The following is a 22,791-nucleotide window of genomic DNA, read 5'->3' as shown; positions in this document are numbered from 1 at the left end:
AATCCACATTCAATTCAATTCAATTTTGCAAAAATTTGGAACAATTGTGCTCAATTTCTCAACTCTAAATGAACATGGAAATGCTTGCCAATTATTTACTGTCGCTTGACTTATCAATTAACCAATTACTCGTTTCGGCTGCTTGGTTGTATCTTTTGGTAGTGAAAAATACAGAGGGAAGTGAGAGTAAAATGACATTAGAGCATGGTAAGTGTACAGCAGTGAACAGATAATAAGGTCAAAGATAATGACAGAACTGCACCTTTTGAACAAGTCAGCCCTGCTCTAAGCATGACCTCACCAGTATCAAGAAGTGTTTATTGTCTCACTGGCTCAAATCTAAATGTATGACGTAAGCTCAGATAGAGCAGTACAAGTAATTAACAGAAGCTAACTAGCCTGTGTAACCTATCTTTTAAAAAATGTTGTTATATGAAAGACATGCATATTAACCATAAAAAATGAATTTTAAACCAAGTAGTCTGTAAAATGTTTATAATACATCTCTGCAATTTTGGACAATAAAAGTCCTTCAGAAGACCCTGTGGGTTTGTGCACTCCTTAGACCATTGTGGACCTCTGTTTAATACCTCGGTTTTGTTTGCTTATTTGTTTCTGGTATTTGTGTGTGTGTGTAGGGAGGGCAAGTCAGCCTATAAGTAATTAACAAGCAATTCGCTCCACCTAGGGAAGCAGGGAAGTTACTCATGTGATGCACCCTGACAAGGTCACTGGCTGACAGATGAGTCTGAGCAAAGGGGATTTTTCAGAGATTGTGAAGGCAGGCAGCACTGTGGGAACCAGACAATTAGTGGGTGGAAGGTAGGCCGCCATGTTGGATGATGACCATGAGACGGGCTAACATGGATACTCACCACTTGGCTGGCTGACAGGGAGAAAGCAGACACCTGGGCTCGACTAACTCTTAACACACAGTCATTTATCTTTGAGGAGGCTGAGCAGGCAATTTGCCAGCAGTTTAGGAAGAGCATGGGCTATTCACAGTTAAGGAGACATGGATGAGGTCAATATAGACATGTTGGCAACATAAATGTTTCAGACCTACACATAAACATGAATATATATTTATATGGTATTATCTGTAGTAGCTGTCTGTTTTATTGTACTTATTTATTTCCTATATTTTAATTTATGTTTGAGCGAGGTGTGATCACACTAAACACAATATATTTGTCAATCCACCTTATTCTGAGCTCCCATGACACCTTGCATGAATTATGGGCGCAAAGTCTGGGGCTGAACAGGAACCAGCATTTTCCACTGGTAACAGTTAACTAACAGTACCATCTTTTTTAGGATGAAAGAAAACGTGTAACACACCTGTTACACCTTCTTATCATCTCTGACAGCCGTTTAAAAGCATTGGTTGTGTTAGTGATTAAGTTGCCCTGCTTTTTTAACATACTAGTAAATTTAATGGAGCCCGAGCTAACTTAAGGTAAAAATCGACTCCATCTAAAAGACGAGTTATGATTTATTAAGACTCATAAACAGACGCATTTGCCAACACGTGAATTAAAGTGATGTTTCCCAGCTAAAGCTCTGCTTGTCTGCCTTAAAGACTCATTTTTATAACTGCTGATGTATTAAGTCAAAATTCTACTGAGTGATATGACACTTAGTTTAGTAGCAGACCTCAGAAATATCATTTATATAAAGTCGTGGTAAAATCATTAATAATTTTGTCCTGGTTTCATGTTTAGCACACTGTTGTAGAAGCCTCATGTTTAGCTTCGTCTGGTTGTTAGTAGCCTAAAATGAACAGCGCAAGAGGTAGCCTACCTGAGTTTTGCAAGCATATCTTAGAAAATGCTAATTTGACATTAGTTAAATATATATATATATATATATATATATATATATATATATATATATATATATATGTGTGTGTGTGTGTGTGTGTGTGTGTGTGTGTGTGTGTGTGTGTGTGTGTGTGTGATAAATAAACAAAGCAGTATTTGCTAGATTAAGGGAAAATTTCTCTTGACTAACCATAGATAGTTCATGGCAGTAACTAACTTACTGCTACTTCAGCTATTTCACTGGAGGTGGTGCCCATAATCATTTCTACAGTCGCACTCTCAGGAATAAGGTTGATAAACACAAAATTAAAACCTTATCAATAATGTCTCTATAAGACATCAAAGAAAACCATTTTTCAGCTTGTTTCTTCCCTAATTTTGAGTTACAGCATTTGCACTTAAAGAAAAATGTTCAGTATTCTGCTGAGTCATATTAAACTCTGTCACAACAAGGCTTAAAAAATGAGAGACTTAAATGATAATTAAGAACTGACACTGAATATTAGGTTTTCCTGCAAACGCAAGATAATATGAATTTAATTTGGCAATATCTGTGATGATTTCACAACCTCTGAGACCTCATGACCTAAAGAAGCACATTGCATGACAAAAGCAGGATGACCAGTCCTCTTCCACTGAAATGTTTACACGAACACCAACTGAAAACTCTATCAGACATCAGTGCAGCTACTGAAAACATGAGCCATCTCTGCTGCTAGGTTACATATACATGTTTTAAAGACAACGTTGCCAGGTTAGATTAAGAATGATATAAAACAGACTAGTTTAATACATGTACCAGGTACAGTCTCCTTGGAGTTTAAATGTTTACTGTTGTCCCACACCCATGCTATTCTCAGGACACTCTGCCATGAATATTATGAAGGCTATCAAGCATCCTAACACGCTGTGGCATTTTGAAGACCTTTTAAAGACAGAAACAATGTTTCACATGCACCTGGAGCTTCAAAGCCTCCAAAACTCTTATTCTGGATTTGAAATACACCAGGCACTTGACACCAGCTGTTAATCAGATAATGAAAGCCTCGCAGTTACACAAGCACACTTGTGGAGAAGCGGCTATAAATTCTTTGCCATGACAGCATACGAGGGCAGGGAGAGAGTGAGGGTGGGATTTGGTACCAGGCACTTTCCTTCCCAACAGAATGACGCATCGCATCAGACCAGCACTATGGTGAAACACACATCAGCCAATTCCCCTTTGCACACTAAGGTTTTTTATCCTGCAGAACGTAACAGAGTTTAGGCCTTTTACTGTAACTGCTACAAGAAATATTAAATATTAGAGTTTTAAGAAACTACGATGTGACTATGTGTCTGTGTAGTCTATAGTTGTCCTAAAATCCACATTTTTGTGTGACAGATGAGGTGTGAGCTCCAGTGAAATGTAAAACCGTCCACAGCGTCCTCACCCTGGGACACAGCTTGCTCAACACCTCAGATGTTGGTAACCTTACTACATAGTTTTAGGGTGACCTCCTGCTCCACTTACCCTCTTCACCTCACTCACTTCAATCACCAAGTGACCTGCCATGGTAACAATACACAGAATCCCACTTGGCACAGAGGCCCATCAAGCGCACCCATGGGTCAGGGGGTGTATGGTGCTAGAGTTGCCCTTTGACACTGACAGTGTTTCCGGGTTGGGAAACTCTGGGGCAGGGCTGCCACGGTGGTCCACACAGATGGACCGCAATCAGATAACCTCTCCTGGGGATCAGGTTCACCTCTGTAACTCTCATCCAAAACATCCAGGGTTAATCTCCCACAGCGGAGATTGATATCTGGATAGGGAAGAATGAAAGCTTAGGATGTGGTGGTAGACGTCTTGGTGACAAAATTGATTTTATTTTCATTTATTTCTTGAACTCAAGACTAGGAGTTGAGCGATATTGGTTTTTTTTTATGGCCAATACTGATAACCGATACAATACCAATTATTAGTCGTTTATGAGACTGATGACCAATATCCGGAACCGATATGTGTTTACAATAAAAATGAAAATCTTTCTGTCAGTATTCAGAATTTGAAATATAACAAACTCCAACACAAAACTTTGTTGTAATAGCAAATGTTTAATCAAAACTGAAATGTTCAACATTACACCATGTTCCCATCAACTTTTTTATTAAGTAAAGTGAAAATTTAAATTAAAAATGAATAAATACAAATAGCTCCCTGACGTTTTACAAGTTAAAAGTTCCTCCCCTGGTGACACTTTCTTTGCACTTTTTAATTAATTAATTTTATTAGTCAATCATTTAAATAAAATGCGGATACAGATTGTCTGCAAAATGCCAGATATTGGCCCGGATAATTGGCCAGGCTGATAATACCTACTCAAGACCCCATCAGATGGTATAGTGTATAGTATAGTATTACATACAAAAATAACAGAATAATGGCACACAGCACTGGTTAAAGTACAACTTATGTTACTTAAAGAAAGGACATTCTTCAAAGAAGTACCTTGTTTACAAATAACTTTTGGGTTATTTGACTGTAATAACGAAATTAACTTAAACAAAGAGGCCCAGTTTAAATAATTCTTCAGCATAAACCTTTCCCTATAGTTCATTAAGTTTATATTCTGACATTCAAACAAAATATACTCATCTCCCTCACGATTGGCATTACAGAGGTTGCAGATCCTCTTAGAAGTGGCAACAGGGATTTTTACAGATATTCATTTAAGTCCAACAATTCATGTGCATAATTGTGGTACACAGCCTATTTACGAAATTACCGATAGTTTTCATTGTCGCAACACAGAGATATGTGGGTCACTGTCGCTTTAAGAGCTTGACCCGGAAGAAAAAGAGTGTCACCGGCACTGTGGCCTTTTCTTTTCCGCTCAGGTCTCAGCGGTGGTGGGAGCGTGGATTATATCTCCAAGGCTCACAAAATCACTAAAAATGAGCGTCCCGGCATTTATCGATATCACTGAAGAAGACCAGGTACTACTCACGTCTATAAAAAACGTATTTTGTGTCGTCCCGCGTGCGGATGAATCGATAATTGAAACTGTCGAAACACATAACTTAGCATGCTAGCAGGCTAAACAGCTAACCGTCAGCTAGCAAACGAAACATGCTGATTATGTGACATATGTGTGAACACGTTGTTCGTAATTATTATATTACACCTATCGTTTAGATGGGATATGATTTGAAATAGTTGAGCACCATTTTCGTTTGGTTTGTAGCTCAGTGTATGTATTGCTGACACTGTCACAAATGCCCCCATTGTTATTACGTTGGAAAAGCTAACAGTGCTAGTTTAGACAACTAAATAAACATAGACGCAAAAAATTCAAGCCACCCTAAGCGTCCTGCTTGTCAGCGTTAGAAGAGAACTTCAATCAGTTTTCACCTTCTCCTACAGCTGACAGGAAAAATATTCTTGTGATCAAGACAAAAACACATGACAGTGTGTAAAAGCAAACATACCTTATGCTAAATAATGATGCTCAATGTAATCTCATTACATTGCTAACATATGTAGTAGAGCTGCAGTGATTAATCAATTGGTTGTCAACTATTAAATTAATCGCTAGTGAAATTAATAATTGATTGATCAGTCCAAATAATTTTTAGGGGAATAAAGTTCAGATTCTTTGATTGTAGCCTCTTATGCAGTCATTTTTTTGGCCTTTTTGTTTCTCTTTGATAATAACCCAAATATTTGGGTGTTTTAGGCAATATAACCATCCAGATGAAGAGTGGCTGTGCTTTAAACGTCACCACCTTGTTGTAATAAATGAATGGACATTGGAGTCCAGCAGAGTGCAAGCAATTTATTTAATGTAATGTCTACTTAATATTGTCTCAGCACCTGCACTGCTGGTATGGATGTGCGTGCATTTGTGGACAAAAGAGGACATTTGAGAATGTTTGTCAACATTTTATAGACAAACATTTGTTCAATTGAGAGCGTAATTGACAATGAAAATGATCTGGAGTTGCAGCCCCAATATGTATCTTGGTACTGTTTGTGATTTTAGGTGCTAAGCAACCACTAATACTCCTTATTTTACTCTCTCACATTGCAGGCATCAGAGCTGAGGTCCTACATCAAGGCCAAAGGAGCTGATATATCAGAGGAGAACTCTGAGGGTGGACTTCATGTAGATCTGGCTCAGATCATCGAGGCATGTGATGTGTGCCTCAAGGATGATGATAAAGGTAGGTGATGATGAAGAACACCTCAGCTCTTTACTCAGTGAGTTATTCATAAAACACTTTTCTCAGGCACATATTTTGACTTGCATTACCAGGAAAAGCGCAGTTGTAGGTGCCCCAGATCCAGCATGCACAATACCACGACCCTGGAACTGGCTCACCTAAGTGCAATGTAGCGATTATAGATGTCATTAATTACACCTGTTGTGCCATGCCAAATATGCCATGAATACAGTCTGTTTATGCTCCAGCTGATGCTGATACTACTGCTGAATGTGAAAAAAAATTCTCATCACTTATGAGCCTCTCTTGCTGAATCTCTCTGCAGATGTAGAGAGTGTGATGAACAGCATCGTGTCTCTGCTGTTGATCCTGGAGACAGAGAAGCAGGAGGCTCTCATTGAAAGTCTATGTGAGAAACTGGTGAAGTTCCGTGAAGGAGAGAGACCGTCCCTCAGGATGCAGCTGTAAGTCCTTTCACTTTTTGCCCTTTAATCTATGCACAGCATCTCCTCTAATTATTGTTGTCTGACCAAGTATATATTCCTCCTGTATGGACGTGAAGCTCTCCATTGTTTTGATGTTGATTTATATGAAGTTTTTGTCTTGTAATCATAACTTAGAGATACTGGGCCTCTGTGCCAACAGCATCAATAGACAGAAAAGTAGCTATCCTCTTTTCAAAACAAAAAGCATGTGAAAAAAATAGGGACCAGATAAAAAATAGATTCTCTGTTCAGGGTTTCCCCCAGAAAAGATGCAATGCTGGTTGGCAAGTATCTTCTAAAATTGGGCATGTGTGTATGGTCCTAGATGCATATGGAATATAGTGTGAATTTGTAAATGTTTGAAATAGAAGGGGCAAAACAAGAAAAAAAACAAGAAAGGGCCCCAAAAAGCTAGATATGGCCCTGCTAGCTGGTTAGTCTCAAGGACAAGGTGCAGCTGTCATGGGGAGAGAAGCAGCATGTTGCCAAGGACAAAATGCAATGGAGAGATCTCAGTGCAGCTTTACAGTATGTTTGATAGGAAGTAAGTAAGCAAGCCGGTAAAATTAGTAACATGATTTGAGCTATTGCTGACTTTTTTTACTCCTCAGTTAATATACCATCAACGTTAATGTTGAAACTGTAAATGCAAATGCCAGCTGCTGACTTGTTAGCTAGCATTAATTGCAACATTACCATTAACATTATAATAGCAGGCTATCATCATTGCCTTGGGTTGAATCCCCCATTGCAGCTGCATGTGTGTGCGTGCGTGCGTGCGTGCGTGCGTGCGCTCAATTAAATCTTTATCACAGTTCATTATAACTTCAGCAAGGTGTTTTCCTGTCTGTCTTAGCTACTGTTGTTTAAAAACACTTGACTATCTCTGTCATGTTTTCCTGTAACAGGTTGAGTAATCTGTTCCACGGCATGGATGAGAACACTCCAGTGAGGTACACTGTCTTCTGCAGCCTCATCAAGGTGGCTGCAACTTGTAATGCCATTGCCTTCATCCCCACTGACCTTGATCAGGTATGTATTTCTTAACTTAGAGCTGCAGAGACAGTTAAAAGGAAAAGAAGATGTCTGTTACATTTCTCAAATCTCCACGGGTTGCATTTTTTCCTTTGCAGTTGATTTATGATACCTATTTGTGCTGCTGCTCAGGTACGCAAGTGGATTATCGACTGGAACCTGAACACAGAGAAGAAGCACACACTCTTGAGGCTGGTGTATGAAGCATTGGTTGACTGCAAAAAAAGGTAATTACATATTGGGTCAGATGTGTAAAATTCATATTTTGGTATGCACAGACACAAAAATATGAATACACAGAATTTAAGATTTATAAATCCTGCATGAGAAAGTGGTGCACATTTTTTTTATTCATATACATATCTCCAGGCATAAGAAACTGTGTAGTATTGTGCATTATCCCTGCAGCAAATTATCTCATCTGGGTGTTTTTAACAATCTGCTCATTTCACAGTGACGCCGCAGCAAAAGTGATGGTTGAGCTGCTGGGGAGTTACACAGAAGACAATGCTTCACAAGCACGTGTTGATGCCCACAGGTAGACTTGAAGATACTCTTTTAACATTTGTCATTAAACCTCTATATTATGTGCATCCCTTCATCCATCTGTCCATCTGTTCCCCTTATCTTTAGATGTATTGTCCGTGCTCTCAAAGATCCCAACACCTTTCTGATTGACCACCTGCTCACCCTGAAACCTGTTCGCTTCCTGGAGGGAGAACTCATCCACGACGTGAGTGGTGCTGTAGGATGTGCAACACTCTCTGGTGTTGCAAATATAAAAGACATTACTGACATTGTCAGATTACTGCCAGAAATATTTTATCTGACAGTCCCATCGGTTTTATTAAAGGGTCAGTTCACCCCAAAATCAGGAAACTCATATCCAGCCTGTACTGGTTATTTATCTCCAACACTCAACAACTCAAACCAAAACTATCAAAATTCATTAAAAGCGCCAAAGGTGAAATGCTTTTTGATTTTAGGATGAACTTTCCCTGAAATGAGAGTTATTTCTTGAAAAGTGTGACATTCTTCAGTGCCTTTCAAAGCCCCACAAGAAACACATGTAAAACTTTTTTTTCAGACACTGCAACAAACCTGTAAATCTTGTAGGAGTAGATTGCCCATTGTGTCATGTGACTAGTAGAATTATAACACACAGTGATGTGAAAGCCTTTTGACTGGTTGGTTGATATATATTCTCAATGACAGCGAAGACAAACACAATCCAATACTAAACGATGACCAGTTATAAAGGTTGAATATTCAGCAGGAGGAATGTTTGGAAATTACCAGCTTAAGAGGTTGAGACAATGAAAAAATATTTCTTAATAGGGCGTGTGGCATTTCTTTGAGCCTTTTCATGAGTCAGCAAAGGGCTAAACTATTAAAAGAAGTGCCAGTGTTCATCAGGGACCAACTTCTGCATTGCAGCCAGTGATCTGTCACATGTTCCTAATCTGGACACAGTTATCAGTACAATCTTAATCAATGTTATCATTGATCTGACTGTGTTTCTAAAGCCTTATAAAATTGTGTCTCCCTCTTCTGCTTCTCTTTTCAGCTATTAACCATCTTTGTGAGTGGAAAACTGGCAGCATATGTAAAGTTTTACCAGAGTAACAAAGACTTCATTGACTCTCTTGGTGAGTAGCCATGGATTGAAATATTAGTTGCATCAGTTCCACACAAACTCACATACTCACCATGTTTATCATTTTGAAAAAATACAGTATACAGGTTAATAAATGAGGACAATAGTAATATTTTTCTAAAACCTTTGTGTACATGTAGTTGGTAAGTGATTATTTATATATCAGCAGTGACATATTCTAAGTGAAATAAAACTTAATGTGCTTCATACAAAACAAGTAATGCTGCCTTCTTTAAAGTGGTTCAGAGTATTTCTTTTTCTTTAGGAATTTCTTAGAACAGTTTCAAACTTTTCCCACCGTAAGGACAGCTTTATCGTGATAAATGTTGCTGTTGTTATGACGCTGAATAATGTCAAAACCTCTGAGTGAAAATGAGCTTGAGGTTCAAACATAATGATAAATTTGATTCCTAAGCAAGTTAAGTTCAGATACCTCTGTGCAGTGCAAAAGTACATTTAATGGCCACCTGAAGCACCTTTTCCTACTTGAGACTCTTATGAATATAGAGCCAGTGCTCGGCGCGCTGTTGACACAGTGTAGGAATGTGTGTGTGTCAGCAGTGTGTCTCGTTCTCACTACTCAAGGCTTCGGTGTAATTACAAGCATGTGTAGGATGGACTCTCAAAACAGACAATGTGTGAGTGGTGTTTGTGTTAATGAGTAGATTCCCTGACTGCATGCTCCTAAATGTAGAAACAATTATCACAGGGAAACTCCCAGAGTCGAGAGTAATCGACTGTGACTGCTTTGTGCTTAATGATCCCTGCGTGTTGCTCTCCAGGCCTGTCTCACGAGCAAAACATGTCCAAGATGCGTCTGCTGACATTCATGGGCATGGCTGTGGAATTCAAGGAGATCTCCTTCGATACCATGCAACAGGAGCTGCAGATCGGAGCTGATGACGTTGAGGCTTTTGTCATTGACGGTACAAGCACTTCACCTCAAATTAATCCTCGCTGTCTCCCTTTGTTAAATATGCTGTTATTTTCGCACAGGCGACTAAATGGAGGGGGGGATATTGATTGGACAAGGTTACAAACAGACAGACATCCTTTTGACTTTCCCTCTCGTACTGAAGAATAATGTCCCCCTCCTTTAAAAAATGCAGAGGTGATCATATCAGTTATCAGTGTTTTTCATTGAAAAAAATGGCATAGAACCAAGAATAGCACTTTTACCATTTTGTGAATCAAAGTTTTTATCAGTTGTGTTTTTTAGTGGTGGAAAAAGTACTCAGATCTTTTATTTAAAGCAATACTTCAACCACAAAACACAGTTAGTTATACCCTGTTACTTGAATTTGTAATGAAAACTTAATTTGTGATTGGGGACCACATTTAGAAAACTATATCAGAACATCCATTTACAAACTCACACACAACTCATGCATTACAATCCAAGTCTCATTCATCCAGCCCAAACACATGCATTTTTGTTAAAACCTTAGTATTGAAGTCTGGTTTGAAGAGAACATAGATAAATGTCACTTTCAGTTCAGTTATAAGGTTTTAGCAAAAGTTTAGTCTGTAATAATGCATTATAATTCACAAGTTGATTTTTATTTTGTATTGATAATCTGATCTGCAAAGTTACTTGTATTTAAAGCTTTTAAATAAAGTACAGTACTTGTGTAAATTTACTTAATTACATTCCACTCCTACTGTTTTTATTGCTTTCTGTCAGAGCTTTTTGCTGCCCCTTAATTCCTTTCTGTCTGCTTTTTATTTGTAGCTGTTCGGACCAAGATGGTGTACTGCAAAATTGACCAGACACAGAGAAAAGTTGTTGTGAGGTAAGTAGAAAGTGTTTTCCACAAATCTAGATTTGATGGCTGACTGATGGCAGGGCGGGGATGTGAAAGGGGTCATTGATGATCTAGCAGACCTCAGCTGGTGAATGGGCTGAGGGCTGCGGGTCCTAGTGACATGAGGAGAGCCCAACATTGTTCATGTGTTCTCAGTGTGATGACACAGAGCTAGTTCAAAATCAGCAGTTTCCCACAAACTTGAACTTCAGAGTGTGCAAGAGAGAAAGCAGAGCAAGTTTGGGGCTGAAGGAAATTAGTGCAGCGTGCAGTGCACTCGAATTTACTTGGGTGGCCATTAATAAACCTGGACAGCCTGCCCAAGTAAATTCTGTGTGTGGGGAAACACTGATTTGAAGAAGTATGTGGATGAGTTTATATTCCTGAGTCTGGCTCATGCTGTCTGGTCTCAATAGTCAAGGGTCAAGGACGCTTTGAGTTTATTTGGTTCTGGTCTGCAGAAAAAAATGTCATCTGTGTAGAAACAAGATAAAATGTTATTGTTCATAGATTTCCAATGAGAAAATAGTTTCTGTTCTTTAAAATTCTCATGATTCTGCCTCCACATGGCTGTGATTTAAGATCATAATACAGGCAATGTCATGTCTTTTGTCACAGCACCATTTACTATAGCTCTTATTTTCTCAGAGGTGCAATAAGTGACCTTTGCCTGCATTTTTTTTTGTCAATTTAACATTCCTGCTTTTCTGTTTTCCACTCAATCAGCCACAGCACACACCGCACCTTTGGCAAGCAGCAGTGGCAGCAGCTGCACGACAGCCTCAGCTCCTGGAAGGCCAACCTCGCAGCCGTCAAGACCAGTCTGCAAGCCCTGTCACCTACTGCTTAATTCCACCTTAACTCAACTGTCTAGACTGCCTGGCCCTCTATTCTTTTCTGCTCTCCAAATCCCCAGACTGAATTGATCAGCTTTTATATTCATCCAATAAAAGAACAGTGGAGATCACCTGTGAATGCTCCTGACTTTTTTAATAATTAAAGATTGCCATAGTTATTTTTGAAGTAAACGTGGCAAGTTGTATAACAAACACGCAGCTTGATTTTGTGAAACAGCCAAAAGCTTTTCTGTACCATTAATGGATAATAAAACAGTATGTTATTAGTCTTTTAGACATCTACCCCACAAACTGCCTTATGATCTTTTCAGAGAGCCATACAGTGACGTTAATGGGGGCTCGTCCTCTAGCGGCTCTCAGCATCTGGTTCTGGTTAAAGGACGGCATGCCAGTATTAGATGAGCTGTGACTCAGGGTGACATATAGCCTGCAACAAGAGGGTCACTTGTCTGGGAACACATGAAAGGTGACAATAGTAACGTGAACTTAAGATGACCCTGTCTGCTGGGGTCAGAACTGCATTACTGTAGCATCAACGCTTCAAGCTTGTGGCTGATTCACTGCCGTTACAGATATGAAGCTGTCCACCGGGGTAAAAGATACTGTTCAGCTGTAGTCAGCATGACTCACTGTCTTTTGATGCGTCTGAAAAGTGGAAAAACAAGGACTTCTTAAATTCCTGTTTTAAGTTTACCTTTTCTTTTCCCATTGATGTAAAGTTAAGTGCCATTTATCCTGCACAGATCTGTTCTCAGGCACCGGTCCAAAGCATTAGGATGTGAACTCTAATGATATATGGCCCAGGCATTAGGTGTAAAAGGGGTCTGTTGGAGTTCTCTCCCTCTGGGGTCGTGATGAAATCAGCACAAACTGACAAAGTGCAGACTACTGACATTGCACTCTTTAAATCCCCTCCCCAAATACACGTAGTCTTTTCTTTTACTAATAAAGCAACAGCTCAACCTGTTTATTTTGTTTTTTAGTTGTGTGCCACTCCTCATAATCTGAACATTTCAACCCTAACACTAAATTATTTTCCCTCTGATGCAATGGGTATTAGAGGTACACATTTATGGCTGCAGTGTGTTCTTTTTCCTATCATACCAGAGGTCTGCAGAGGCTCACCGCTCACTTCTGTCCAGTTGTCCACAGGGAGCAAGCATCTCCGACTCTTATCAGCAAGAGTAAATCACAGAACACATTCTCAGGAGCGTAACCTCATCACAGCCACCTGCAAGGTGAAGCGAAAAGCAGATAGAAACGAATGTGACCAAGGCTTAACGCAATGTTTGTAAAGCCTTCTATCTTGGTTTCTATCGCTCAGCATGTGCTCCTTTTCTCTGCAACATACAGCTTGTCAGCTACTTTTCTCATTCTATAAAAGTGATCTCTCTCTGTCCTCTTGGCGGTAATTTGTCCCACTGGCTTTAAGTAACTGTTTTGTTGATGGTCCGTCATGTGAGATGTCCCAGATGTAAATACTGGGTGCGGTGGTTGGTTTATCTTGTGCAAGCCTCGTGACCTCTCCTTATCACAGTCAGATAGAGGTTGTTCTGCATTGTTAAGTGATGGAACAGCAAAAAATTGATGTTCGAGTTGGAAACTGAGCTGTTTTACCTCTTTTGCGCATGCAGCTCAGCTTATAGGCAGATGTGGAAAGTAACTAAGTACATTTACTTCAGTACCATATTTAAATTTTGAGTAACTTATTTTTTCATGAGTATTCCTATTTTCTTCTAATTTACAGTTTCACTCCAATACCTCTCAGAGGGATATATTGTGCTTTTTAATTTCATTTGTTTTACAGCTATGGAAAATGGTCACTTTTATGATTTAATTGGGGCCCCTTTTCCAATTTTAGATGACTGAGATGTTAGCAGGGTTTACATACTATTCAATTTACTGTGCATGAGAACAAACCTCCTCATGTAAACTAATGTAGCACCACATGGATTCCCAAGCAGTGAGACACTGTTAGTCATTATAACGGTGATACGGCAGTACGTGTTGTAAGGTGGCAACATCATCTGACATCATACACTAGATGAAGTCTGGAATGTCTCATTTTCGTCATGCATTTTCTTCGTAAAAACATTTGTCTGGATAAATCTAAGACCCTGATGGTATCCAGAGATGTAGCCAAGTACAAGCGATGGGCTCTCACTGCCCTTCAGTTAGCACCATCCAGTAGTCAGTCAGATAATGTTCAATAGCATCCTATCTCTGCTCTACATAAACAGCGACCAAGAGGCCCTGAGGCTCAGAGACAGATATGTGTATTTACATGGAGAGTGTGAAACATAAACACTGTTGCCGGGCAGAATGGGAAACTTTATCTTCACTGTGTTGCTGCATGTTTTGCTGTCTGTTGTGTCTCTAAAGTTGCTATAGTCACCATTCTTTGTGGTGGAAAATGTCAGACTAAGTGTGTTTTTAATTTAGATGGCTTTTTCTGTCAAAATGACTCAGGAGCCCATGACACAACATTGTCCCACACATGGCCTGCACATAGCGATGTATTCACCAGCTCCCAAGCTACTGAGAGATCTTGAGAGGAGGTTTATTGTTTTTAAACATCTTGATGCAAAGTTCCCAAAAGCTAGCATTGTGTTACAACAGTAATTTGCCCCTACCCACTAGAGGTGAAGATACCACACTTGATACTGAGACTGAATGACCCTTTAAGTTTTAAGTGTCATGAAAGTAAGATGTCTCTTTTAAACCTAATAAATCTTAGTCGGGAAGATCACCCCGAGGTTACATTATAAAACACAAGCCATAAAACCATCAAGACAGCCTCTAAAATAATAATTTAAGAAAAATGTAAGTATGTCACCTACATTTAATAGGGTGAAGGCCTACTACTATTCTTTATCTACTGCATGGTAGCCCCTTTTAAAATGAGTGTTTAAGTGTGTTAATTGTTTAGCATTTAGTACTATGCAATATGGAAAGAGAGAAAGTGTGTTTAATAAGCATTCAGTATAAGCAAGATTTCATATTACTTGTGTTATTACTGTTTGTTTTGTTGTGTTAGGAAAAAAGAAATATATCTACATTTACATTTTAGATATGTAGCTGCTTTCCAAGAGCTTTTTTTTATTTCAACAGCTCAAAGGAATACTTCACCCAAAAAGTGACCATTTGTTTATCAATTAGTCATGCATGTTACATTGAATTTGTGGGAAAAAAAAACATTGTTTTTGTCTCGTATGCCTCCAGGGAAAATGGAGAATATATTGATTATTGATTGGTTAGGGACTATGTGTAACAACAACATTTTATCAAGACATATTTTGCAGATGCATATGTTTGTAAAAATGCGTGTGAATACTGACCCCACAACAGGACAAATGCAGCTTTGATTATACTGCACCAGTTGTATAAGAGTTTGAGCACTGATGTTTTGATATAGTTTTGCTGTTGTTAAACGTGGTCCCAAATCAGTCAAAAAAAAAAAAAATCAATATCCTGTGTTCACAATTGTCTGAAGGAATGCAAGAAAACTAAAGTAACGTGGCATGACAACTTTATTTAAAAATGGTCATTTTGTGGGTGAAGAAAGTTTAATTTAAAGTTAGTTCAAAGTCAGTATGGTCGCACTACATTGAAGCAAATGTGTGTTTCAGTATATGGAGTCAAACTGGAATTCTCTAGATATGGACTTCAAATGAAGCTCAAATATTCAATTTAAAAGAAGGTAAAATGAACAAATAATGTGACACTCTGATTAACAATAATATTAAGATGACTGTAATTGGTTATTTCTATTGTTATTGCTAAATATATGGGGTTTTTTTTAAAGAAAGGTGAATAAAGAAAGGTTGGCCTTTTGTATCTGTATCTACAATAGCTACTGTTATTAGTAAGACAGGGACAGGTACTATATGTTTTTCTTCATCCTGCTACTGTTTGTTCAAGGATCGTGAAGAAGTATTGTGAGAAGAAAAGTGCATCATGGGTTTTTGTCATTGTATTGGAAAATACACACTGAAATGAGCAAATAAACAAAATATGAATATAAAAATACACAGCAAGGCATTGCGTGCTGCTCCTGAGGGCCTCACAATGCTTAGTCATTGGGAGGAGTGCAGTTGTGGCATTTGACTCAGAGTGTGAAGTCAGATGATGCATGTGAAATCCTATTTTATACTTTGGTGTGAAATACTTGCTGAAAGTACTTTCACTCTCGTGGTTTCAGCCGCCATCTAGCGGCCACTTTTTATTCACACAACTTATTATCCAGGTAAACGTGATCGATTGGTTGAGTCTGCGCAGGTACTTGAGGAGACGCTGAGGCAACATCTGTTGGGAGTAAACTAAACTTTTCTTCTTTTTTTTTTTAACCTACCGGAAGTTTCCTGGGCTTTTCAAGCACCACCACAGCTATAGTTTACTTTATTCCGCACATGAAGGATGAGCCGAGTTAAACTCTTTGAAAGAAGGTTGTTAAATTCAGCTGTTGTTTGTGACCACCGCTGATCGTTTCCTGATTCATCTTATCAGCGCCGGGCTGGGACACGTACCTACCACTCCTCGCTGTCTTTCACTGTGTTGTTGTTGAACTCTGCCCGTCAGTATGTGCCTGTTTTCATCATAGGTAAAGTACAATACAAGTAGAATCTGTCGCTGGTTGGTTACAGAAAGGTGTACATGAAGCTGGGTGTGTTGTGGATGGTACTCTGCCCTCTGTTCTGCCTATTAATGCCCCACCTGCTATCCGCGCGCAGGTGCATGTGAGACCATGTTGTTTCATCTGTGTTTACTCCTGCAACTCCTGTCATATGGAGATCTGGCCTGTATGAGGAGGTTACTGTCGACAGTTGAAGACCAAGAAGGTGAGATTACATTATATTACAGGGGAATTGCAAATCAATCCACTTTACTCTTAAGTGGTTCCTGTGTCCTGGGACATACAGTCATGTGACAGACAAATTCAAAATAAGATTAGAGGAATAAAATCAGCAATAATCACTTACAGATATACTTATGTTTTTAAGCCTATTCTTTACAGATGATTGATAATACAAGTGTGTGAAATATTGATTGTACTCATTAGGGGTCGATCAATATTGGTTTTTCAGCTGCTACCGATTCACACTATTAGTAGTTAATGAGACAGATAACTGATATTTTGAATTGATATGTATTTACAATAAAAATGGAAATCTTTCTGACAATATTTAGAAGTTGTAATATAACAAACTCCAATACAAACATTTTGTTTAAATGCCTTTATCAAATGTTAAATCAGCACTGAAATGTTCAACATCATATGCAGCAAGTTCCCAGCAACTTTTTTTTAAAGTCAAGTGAAATTTTTTTTAAAAAAATGAATAAATAAAAATAGCTCTCTGATGTTTTACAAAGTAAAAGTTCCTCCTATGCTGACACTTTCTCTGCACTTTTTAATGAATTTATTTTATTGAAGAATATTTAAAAAAACTCAGATACAGATAGTTGACAAAATACCATATATCAGCCTTAATAATCGCCCAGGCCGACCCATGTCAACCCCTACTATTTATTTTTTATTCTTACTGTTTTGCTACTTGATGGTTCATCAGATTTTGAGGCTGCTACATCAATTTGGGCCACTGCACATGATAAATTCTCCACTTCACCACAGTGAGGATAAAAACAGGAGATAAATGTTTTGTTGCTAAATGTTAATGGTTATTTATTCAAAGATTAGATTTGTTTCGAGCTATCAAGACAAACTGTATGTAAATAACAATTTGTATGCAAAACATGACAGAGAGTAGCTAATTCATTGCTTATAAAATGTTTCAAAAGTTGGCAAATGAATTATTCAATAAAGGGGAAAGTGCTGAATTTATACCCTAAATGGGCAATGTATCTCGGGAAATAGAAACTGTAATTTTGAAACTAAAGGTCATATTTTGAAAAAAAAAAAAAAAATCCTGAAATTCTATTATTTTAGCCTAGATACATTAGAAAATAGCAATTAACTAATTTTCCAATATATTTATATGTGCCTGTCTATTTAAGGGTAAAAACATTTAGATCTGTCAGTTATGTTGTAAATCATTTCAACTGTTTGGACACACATACCAGTGTTTGTAGATGAGGGGAACGCCAATTTGTTCCTGGGTCGCCATCTGCTGTTCAACCGGTTTGACTTTGAGATTTTCGTCCCTGGAAATCTGGAGCGGGAGTGCTATGAAGAAGTCTGCAATTATGAAGAAGCAAGGGAGGTCTTTGAAAACGTCCCGGCTACAGTTAAGTGGTCATGTTCAGTGGGATGATGTTCTCACTGAGGTCATTTCATGAGCATAATGACAGCAGAGTTCAGACTAACAATGCTTTGTTTTGCAGGATGATTTTTGGAAGAAATACAAAGCAGGTAAGAAAAACAGACAGATGCATACACCCATTTGTTCATCACATCATTTTAATTTTTTGATATCAAATATAACATGCAAAATGGTGTAGGCCAGGGAATTCCCAACTTTTATACAAACCCCCCTTTTCTATTATTTTATAAAATGACAACCTCTGACTTAGTGACATATTTTATGGATATTTCTTATTATATTCAATTCGTAACAATAATAGTACAAAACAACTGAAAAACTGCAAGTTATCCAAAAAGTAGGCACAATAATTGCAGAAAGTTAGTGTAAAAGGAGCAATTTGGATGAATTTAGCAGACCATTTCTTGTGAATTTTGCATCAGAGATGAGTTTTCATTGCAGTTTTAGGAACTGCTTACACAGTTCTCTGTACTGTACTGTATTATATTTTAATATTTAACAATCATACATAATGGCATTACTATAAGTACTGAAAAAAAGTTTAAATCCAAAATCTAATTGAGCCTTGACCTTAAAATCAAAAGTCCAATTGAACCATGGATTTAGATAATCATGTCCCTCAGTAGTATATTAAAAAATATACATGTACTTATATAAATATAATATATTTTATGAACACCCTACAGTAGAATAAGTCACTATAAACCTATATAAACGGGGGAAAAAATACTACACATACTGTGAAACTGCCAGAATCTTAAATAATACATACAGAATACATGATACAGTGTTTTTGTTATATAGCCCTGCACCATACACACTTAATAGGCATATTCTATTTACAAATTCAGTGTTATCTAAACCCCGACTCTTGGCTAATGTTCTATATATTGTACCTTTTTAAAAGCAAGATAAGACTTTAGCAGAGTAAAGGCTCTGTGATTACAGCGGCTGTTCAGGTCTTCATGGCACCCTTATCCTGTGAGATTTTTTATAAAGTTTATTTCTTGAATAATAATCTAAACATTCAAAAATGTAGTTTTCTTTGCAGAAATGAATGAGATGTAAGCCCCCTCACATCCCTTAAACTAAAAAAAAAAAGCCTCAGGACCCCCAGTGAAACTTTGGGAGCCCCCTAATGGTGTTGGGACCCCCAGGTTGGGACCCAGTGGTTTAGGCAATGTGTTGTTAAGGAACACTTGTGTCTTGCCTTTAGCAAATACAGTAATGTTCTAGTGCTTTCAAAACCAGTTTCACTACTTGTCTCACTGAGCACAGTAGCTTTGAAATTATTGTTAGGTATGCGACCTGTTGCTCAAATTCCAATTGTGAGTCAACTCTGGTTTGTTTTGCATCAGTGATGTGGACTGAATCCTGAAAAGACGTGATAACTTTATGTCTGCTGCTATAAAATCTAACAATTCAACACTTTTGCATTCAAACCACAGAATCAGTATCAGCTGAACCAGAGCAACCACCCTGTGATATGTAGCTTGTTACTTAGTAGGACTCCTGCTGTCCAGTTACTCACTGTGGTCTATGATGATCCGCAGATAGAGACAAGCGCTCTCGGGTCGATGTGACGTCTCTCTTGGTGGGACTGATAGCTGGTGGAGTGGCCATCGTTATCGTCGGTCTCCTGGTCTGGTATTTCTGTCAAGGAAAATGCAAGGACGGCCATGCAAAGTAAGTGATAGGGTCTGTATTTCTAACAAAGGTAGCTACATTATTCCTGCACGATTTCATCTCAATATTTTAGCTCAGTATCCCCGAGGCTTTAGACACTGGTACAAACTGTTTCCCCTATAAGCTCAGCTTACATTTTCAAATGAGGTTTGGGCATTTTTATATGCTGACAACTGCAACTCATAGTTTTGAAGTATAATTGCTCTAGTTTAGTATCTATTGTTCTTACCTGTTGAGGGCTGCAACTGTAGACTGTATGTTTATAATTAGTCTATGGCTACAACTAAGTATTAATTTCCTTACCAATCAAGTATTATTATTTTCTTTATTACTTGTTTTTCAATTAATTTAGTGGAAAATGTTTGGTATAATCGAATTGCTTTTGTCTGACAAAACTCAAAGATACTCAGATTACTATTACACAAAGAAAAGCATCAGTACTCACATTACTGAGTATGGAGCCAGTCAGTGTTTAGTATTTTTGCTTGAAAATAGACATGAAATTATATTTTTTTAATGAATCGATTCATTATTTAAAGGTCCAGTGTGTAGGATTTAGGGGGATATCTTGACATAAATGGAATCTATTTTATTTACTATTTGTTCTTTGGTGTTGTTGTCTTTTTGTTAACTAAGAATTGCCATTTTATTATGTTTAATAAACAGTTTATATCTATATAGGGTGTGGGCCTTGTCTCTACATGTCGCCATGTTTCCACAGTAGCCCAGAAAGGACAAACCAAACACTGTTCTAGATAGGGCCAGTCACTTTTTGGCATTGGCCGTTGTAGTTTGCAGACCCTCCTGGTCTGGTTTTTTTTAAACATGAAATTGCTTTATTTGGTGTTTTCAACTGTCTGAATCACTGGGTCTGTTTGTTTTGGAGAGGAGGAGACCTCTGCAGATAATTCAGCTCCAAGTAAAAACCTCCTTAATATCTGGGTCTTAAGTTATCAGAGACAAAAAGCTAGCACATATTAGCATGTGTGAGGCTGGCGGCCCGTCTCCGATGAGCCAAACAGCTTTGGAGAAACACTGATTTGTAACAGGAAACTGCTTCATTCAGTGTTTAATCAGTTTAAATCACCGGAACTGTATATTTTGGAGAGCAAGAGACCTCTGTGGATAATTTGGCTCTTAGTAAAAACTTCCTGAACAATGAACACTGAAGGCAATCTAAGCAGAAGTTTTAGCTTGTTACAGTCTGTAATCCTCACTGCTGGATGCCACTAAACCCCTCTAACTCTTACACACTGTTCCTTTAAGCTCTTTTGAAACTATGTTACTGCGTCTTCTCAAATGCAATTTATCATATAAGACGAGTAAAGTTCCACCTTAAACTTAAAGGCATTAAGTTGGCCACATATGAATGACATGTATGTGTACACTCCTCCTGTAGCTCCATCCGGGTGCGACCAAGGAGGAGTAATGCTTCTCTAATAATGCGACGGCTCGAGGAGGTGTCCTTACAACCTGTGCACCCACCTGTACCCCCACCTTCCATGCAGGAAATAGACCCCCCCGGGCTGCCTTCCTATGAGCAGGCAATCGCAAAAAGTGGGCCGCATGACGCCCCACCTCCACCCTATCCAGGGTATGCCTCATATGCATTCACAGCTATGTCATAACTCACTTTTCAAGTTTTTCTTGCACACAGTTCATAATGTTGTCACAGGAAGCACACTCAAACATATTTGTATAACATCTCTTATTTTTGGTTTTAGCTCACGACCTGGAAGTATTCGGCGGTAGTATCATCAGGACATCACCTCTGCATGTCTGTGAACATTAAGCAGACACTTTACATTTACATTGTGCTGCTCTGCTTAGCGTTCATCATCACAAGATTCAAAACACTTTCTTTTGTCTTCAGTTTATTGCTCTGATTATCTTTCTCCACTAATACTAAACAAGTGCCTAAATGCAGTTTTGCGTAGCTTCTACTACTGTAACTGTTTTTCCCCTATGTGATTTTATGCTTTGTAACATAACCTCAAGCCTGTGCTGAATAAGCCTTTACACAGTTTGCTGCTTTTTGTCTTAATGAAAATGAAGAATCAATAATGTGTTGGAGCTGAGAGATTTAAATTGCTTGCATTATTAGGCTCCTGAGGAGAGTTGCTTTAGACACAGCATGTGTAGAAGGGCTGAGAATAAAATTATGATTACGTTTCATTACACAACAAGTATTAATTGAGGAGAGACAGACTGATTGTGTAGTCATACAGCTTCCTGTCCCCCCCCGTCAGAAGGAAAAATAATAACAGCAGAACTGATATCAATGGCACGATGGTATTATATATTGCCATACAGGTTATGCTTTCAAGGATAGTACAAGTGTTTTTTGGTGTACTGGTCTACCAGCTTGCTTTGTTAAGATTCACTTTATATTTTCATCTGTATATCATCATCTTTACCACCTTAAAATGTACAGGTTTTCTTGCTTCTGTGTCAGGAACAGTATGGTTAAGTCATCAAAAATGAGAATGCTTTTCTAATATGAAGTCATGTTTACGTTCAGTGTATTCATTGTGGTTAATTATTATATGTACTACAAATAGGTGGAGGCGGAAGCTCTTCAAAGGTAGATTTTCAGTACTTCACATTAACACAGCAGAACATTTTGAACTTCTACAAAACAAATTATAGCGGTGATTAATATGACAGCTTTGACATATTTCAACTGATGAGATGTAACTCAACAGTTTGTCCAACATGTCCAAAACAAAGAAATTCACTCAGCGAGCATTATACGAGGTTGTTGGATGCTGATGTTCCAGTCTAATGAGATGATGCAGAAATACAAGGGTTAAAAAGTTTTTAAGTCCCTGTAAATTGCCATTACAGTGTCATTGTGACATTATGAGAATTTGAGGAGTTGCTGTGTTTAAGCTGATCTGAAACATAACTACTTGAAAATCTTTTGTAGATGTTTTGAATAAAATAGATATTTTAATTA

The 22,791-nt window shown here is 38.2% G+C and overlaps 2 protein-coding genes across 2 annotated transcripts; both read left to right on the top strand.

Moving 5' to 3' along the window:
* Window positions 1-4,644: 4,644 nt before the first annotated feature.
* eif3m (eukaryotic translation initiation factor 3, subunit M) lies at window positions 4,645-11,978 on the top strand. The gene is made up of 11 exons (XM_042503918.2): window positions 4,645-4,802; window positions 5,897-6,029; window positions 6,355-6,493; window positions 7,423-7,546; window positions 7,682-7,776; window positions 8,004-8,087; window positions 8,183-8,282; window positions 9,117-9,198; window positions 9,989-10,132; window positions 10,939-10,999; window positions 11,738-11,978. The coding sequence occupies exons 1-11, from the start codon at window positions 4,761-4,763 to the stop codon at window positions 11,859-11,861; spliced, it is 1,128 nt and encodes a 375-aa protein (XP_042359852.1). The 5' UTR covers window positions 4,645-4,760; the 3' UTR covers window positions 11,862-11,978.
* A 4,155-nt stretch (window positions 11,979-16,133) lies between these two features.
* Window positions 16,134-22,791, top strand: prrg4 (proline rich Gla (G-carboxyglutamic acid) 4 (transmembrane)). The gene is made up of 7 exons (XM_042487717.2): window positions 16,134-16,468; window positions 16,599-16,706; window positions 17,947-18,110; window positions 18,208-18,235; window positions 19,700-19,832; window positions 21,232-21,426; window positions 21,557-22,791. Exons 2-7 carry the CDS (start codon window positions 16,613-16,615, stop codon window positions 21,582-21,584), a joined length of 642 nt encoding a protein of 213 aa, XP_042343651.2. The 5' UTR covers window positions 16,134-16,468; window positions 16,599-16,612; the 3' UTR covers window positions 21,585-22,791.

The sequence above is a fragment of the Plectropomus leopardus genome, chromosome 1 (assembly GCF_026936395.1).
Source record: "Plectropomus leopardus strain MGB_pleo_1.0 chromosome 1, ASM2693639v1, whole genome shotgun sequence".
Taxonomy (NCBI): domain Eukaryota; kingdom Metazoa; phylum Chordata; class Actinopteri; order Perciformes; family Serranidae; genus Plectropomus; species Plectropomus leopardus.
Note: the sequence above shows the minus strand (reverse complement) of the source record. Positions and strands in the feature narration are given on the sequence as shown.

Coding starts and splice junctions, on each gene's coding strand:
- eif3m (XM_042503918.2), top strand. CDS start 4,761: ATGAGCGTCCCGGCATTTATCGATATCACTGAAGAAGACCAG. Junction 7,777..8,003: donor TTGGTTGACTGCAAAAAAAG/GTAATTACATAT, acceptor CTCATTTCACAG/TGACGCCGCAGCAAAAGTGA. Junction 8,283..9,116: donor AGGGAGAACTCATCCACGAC/GTGAGTGGTGCT, acceptor TTCTCTTTTCAG/CTATTAACCATCTTTGTGAG.
- prrg4 (XM_042487717.2), top strand. CDS start 16,613: ATGTTGTTTCATCTGTGTTTACTCCTGCAACTCCTGTCATATGGAGAT. Junction 16,707..17,946: donor GACAGTTGAAGACCAAGAAG/GTGAGATTACAT, acceptor CACACATACCAG/TGTTTGTAGATGAGGGGAAC. Junction 18,111..18,207: donor TTGAAAACGTCCCGGCTACA/GTTAAGTGGTCA, acceptor TTTGTTTTGCAG/GATGATTTTTGGAAGAAATA.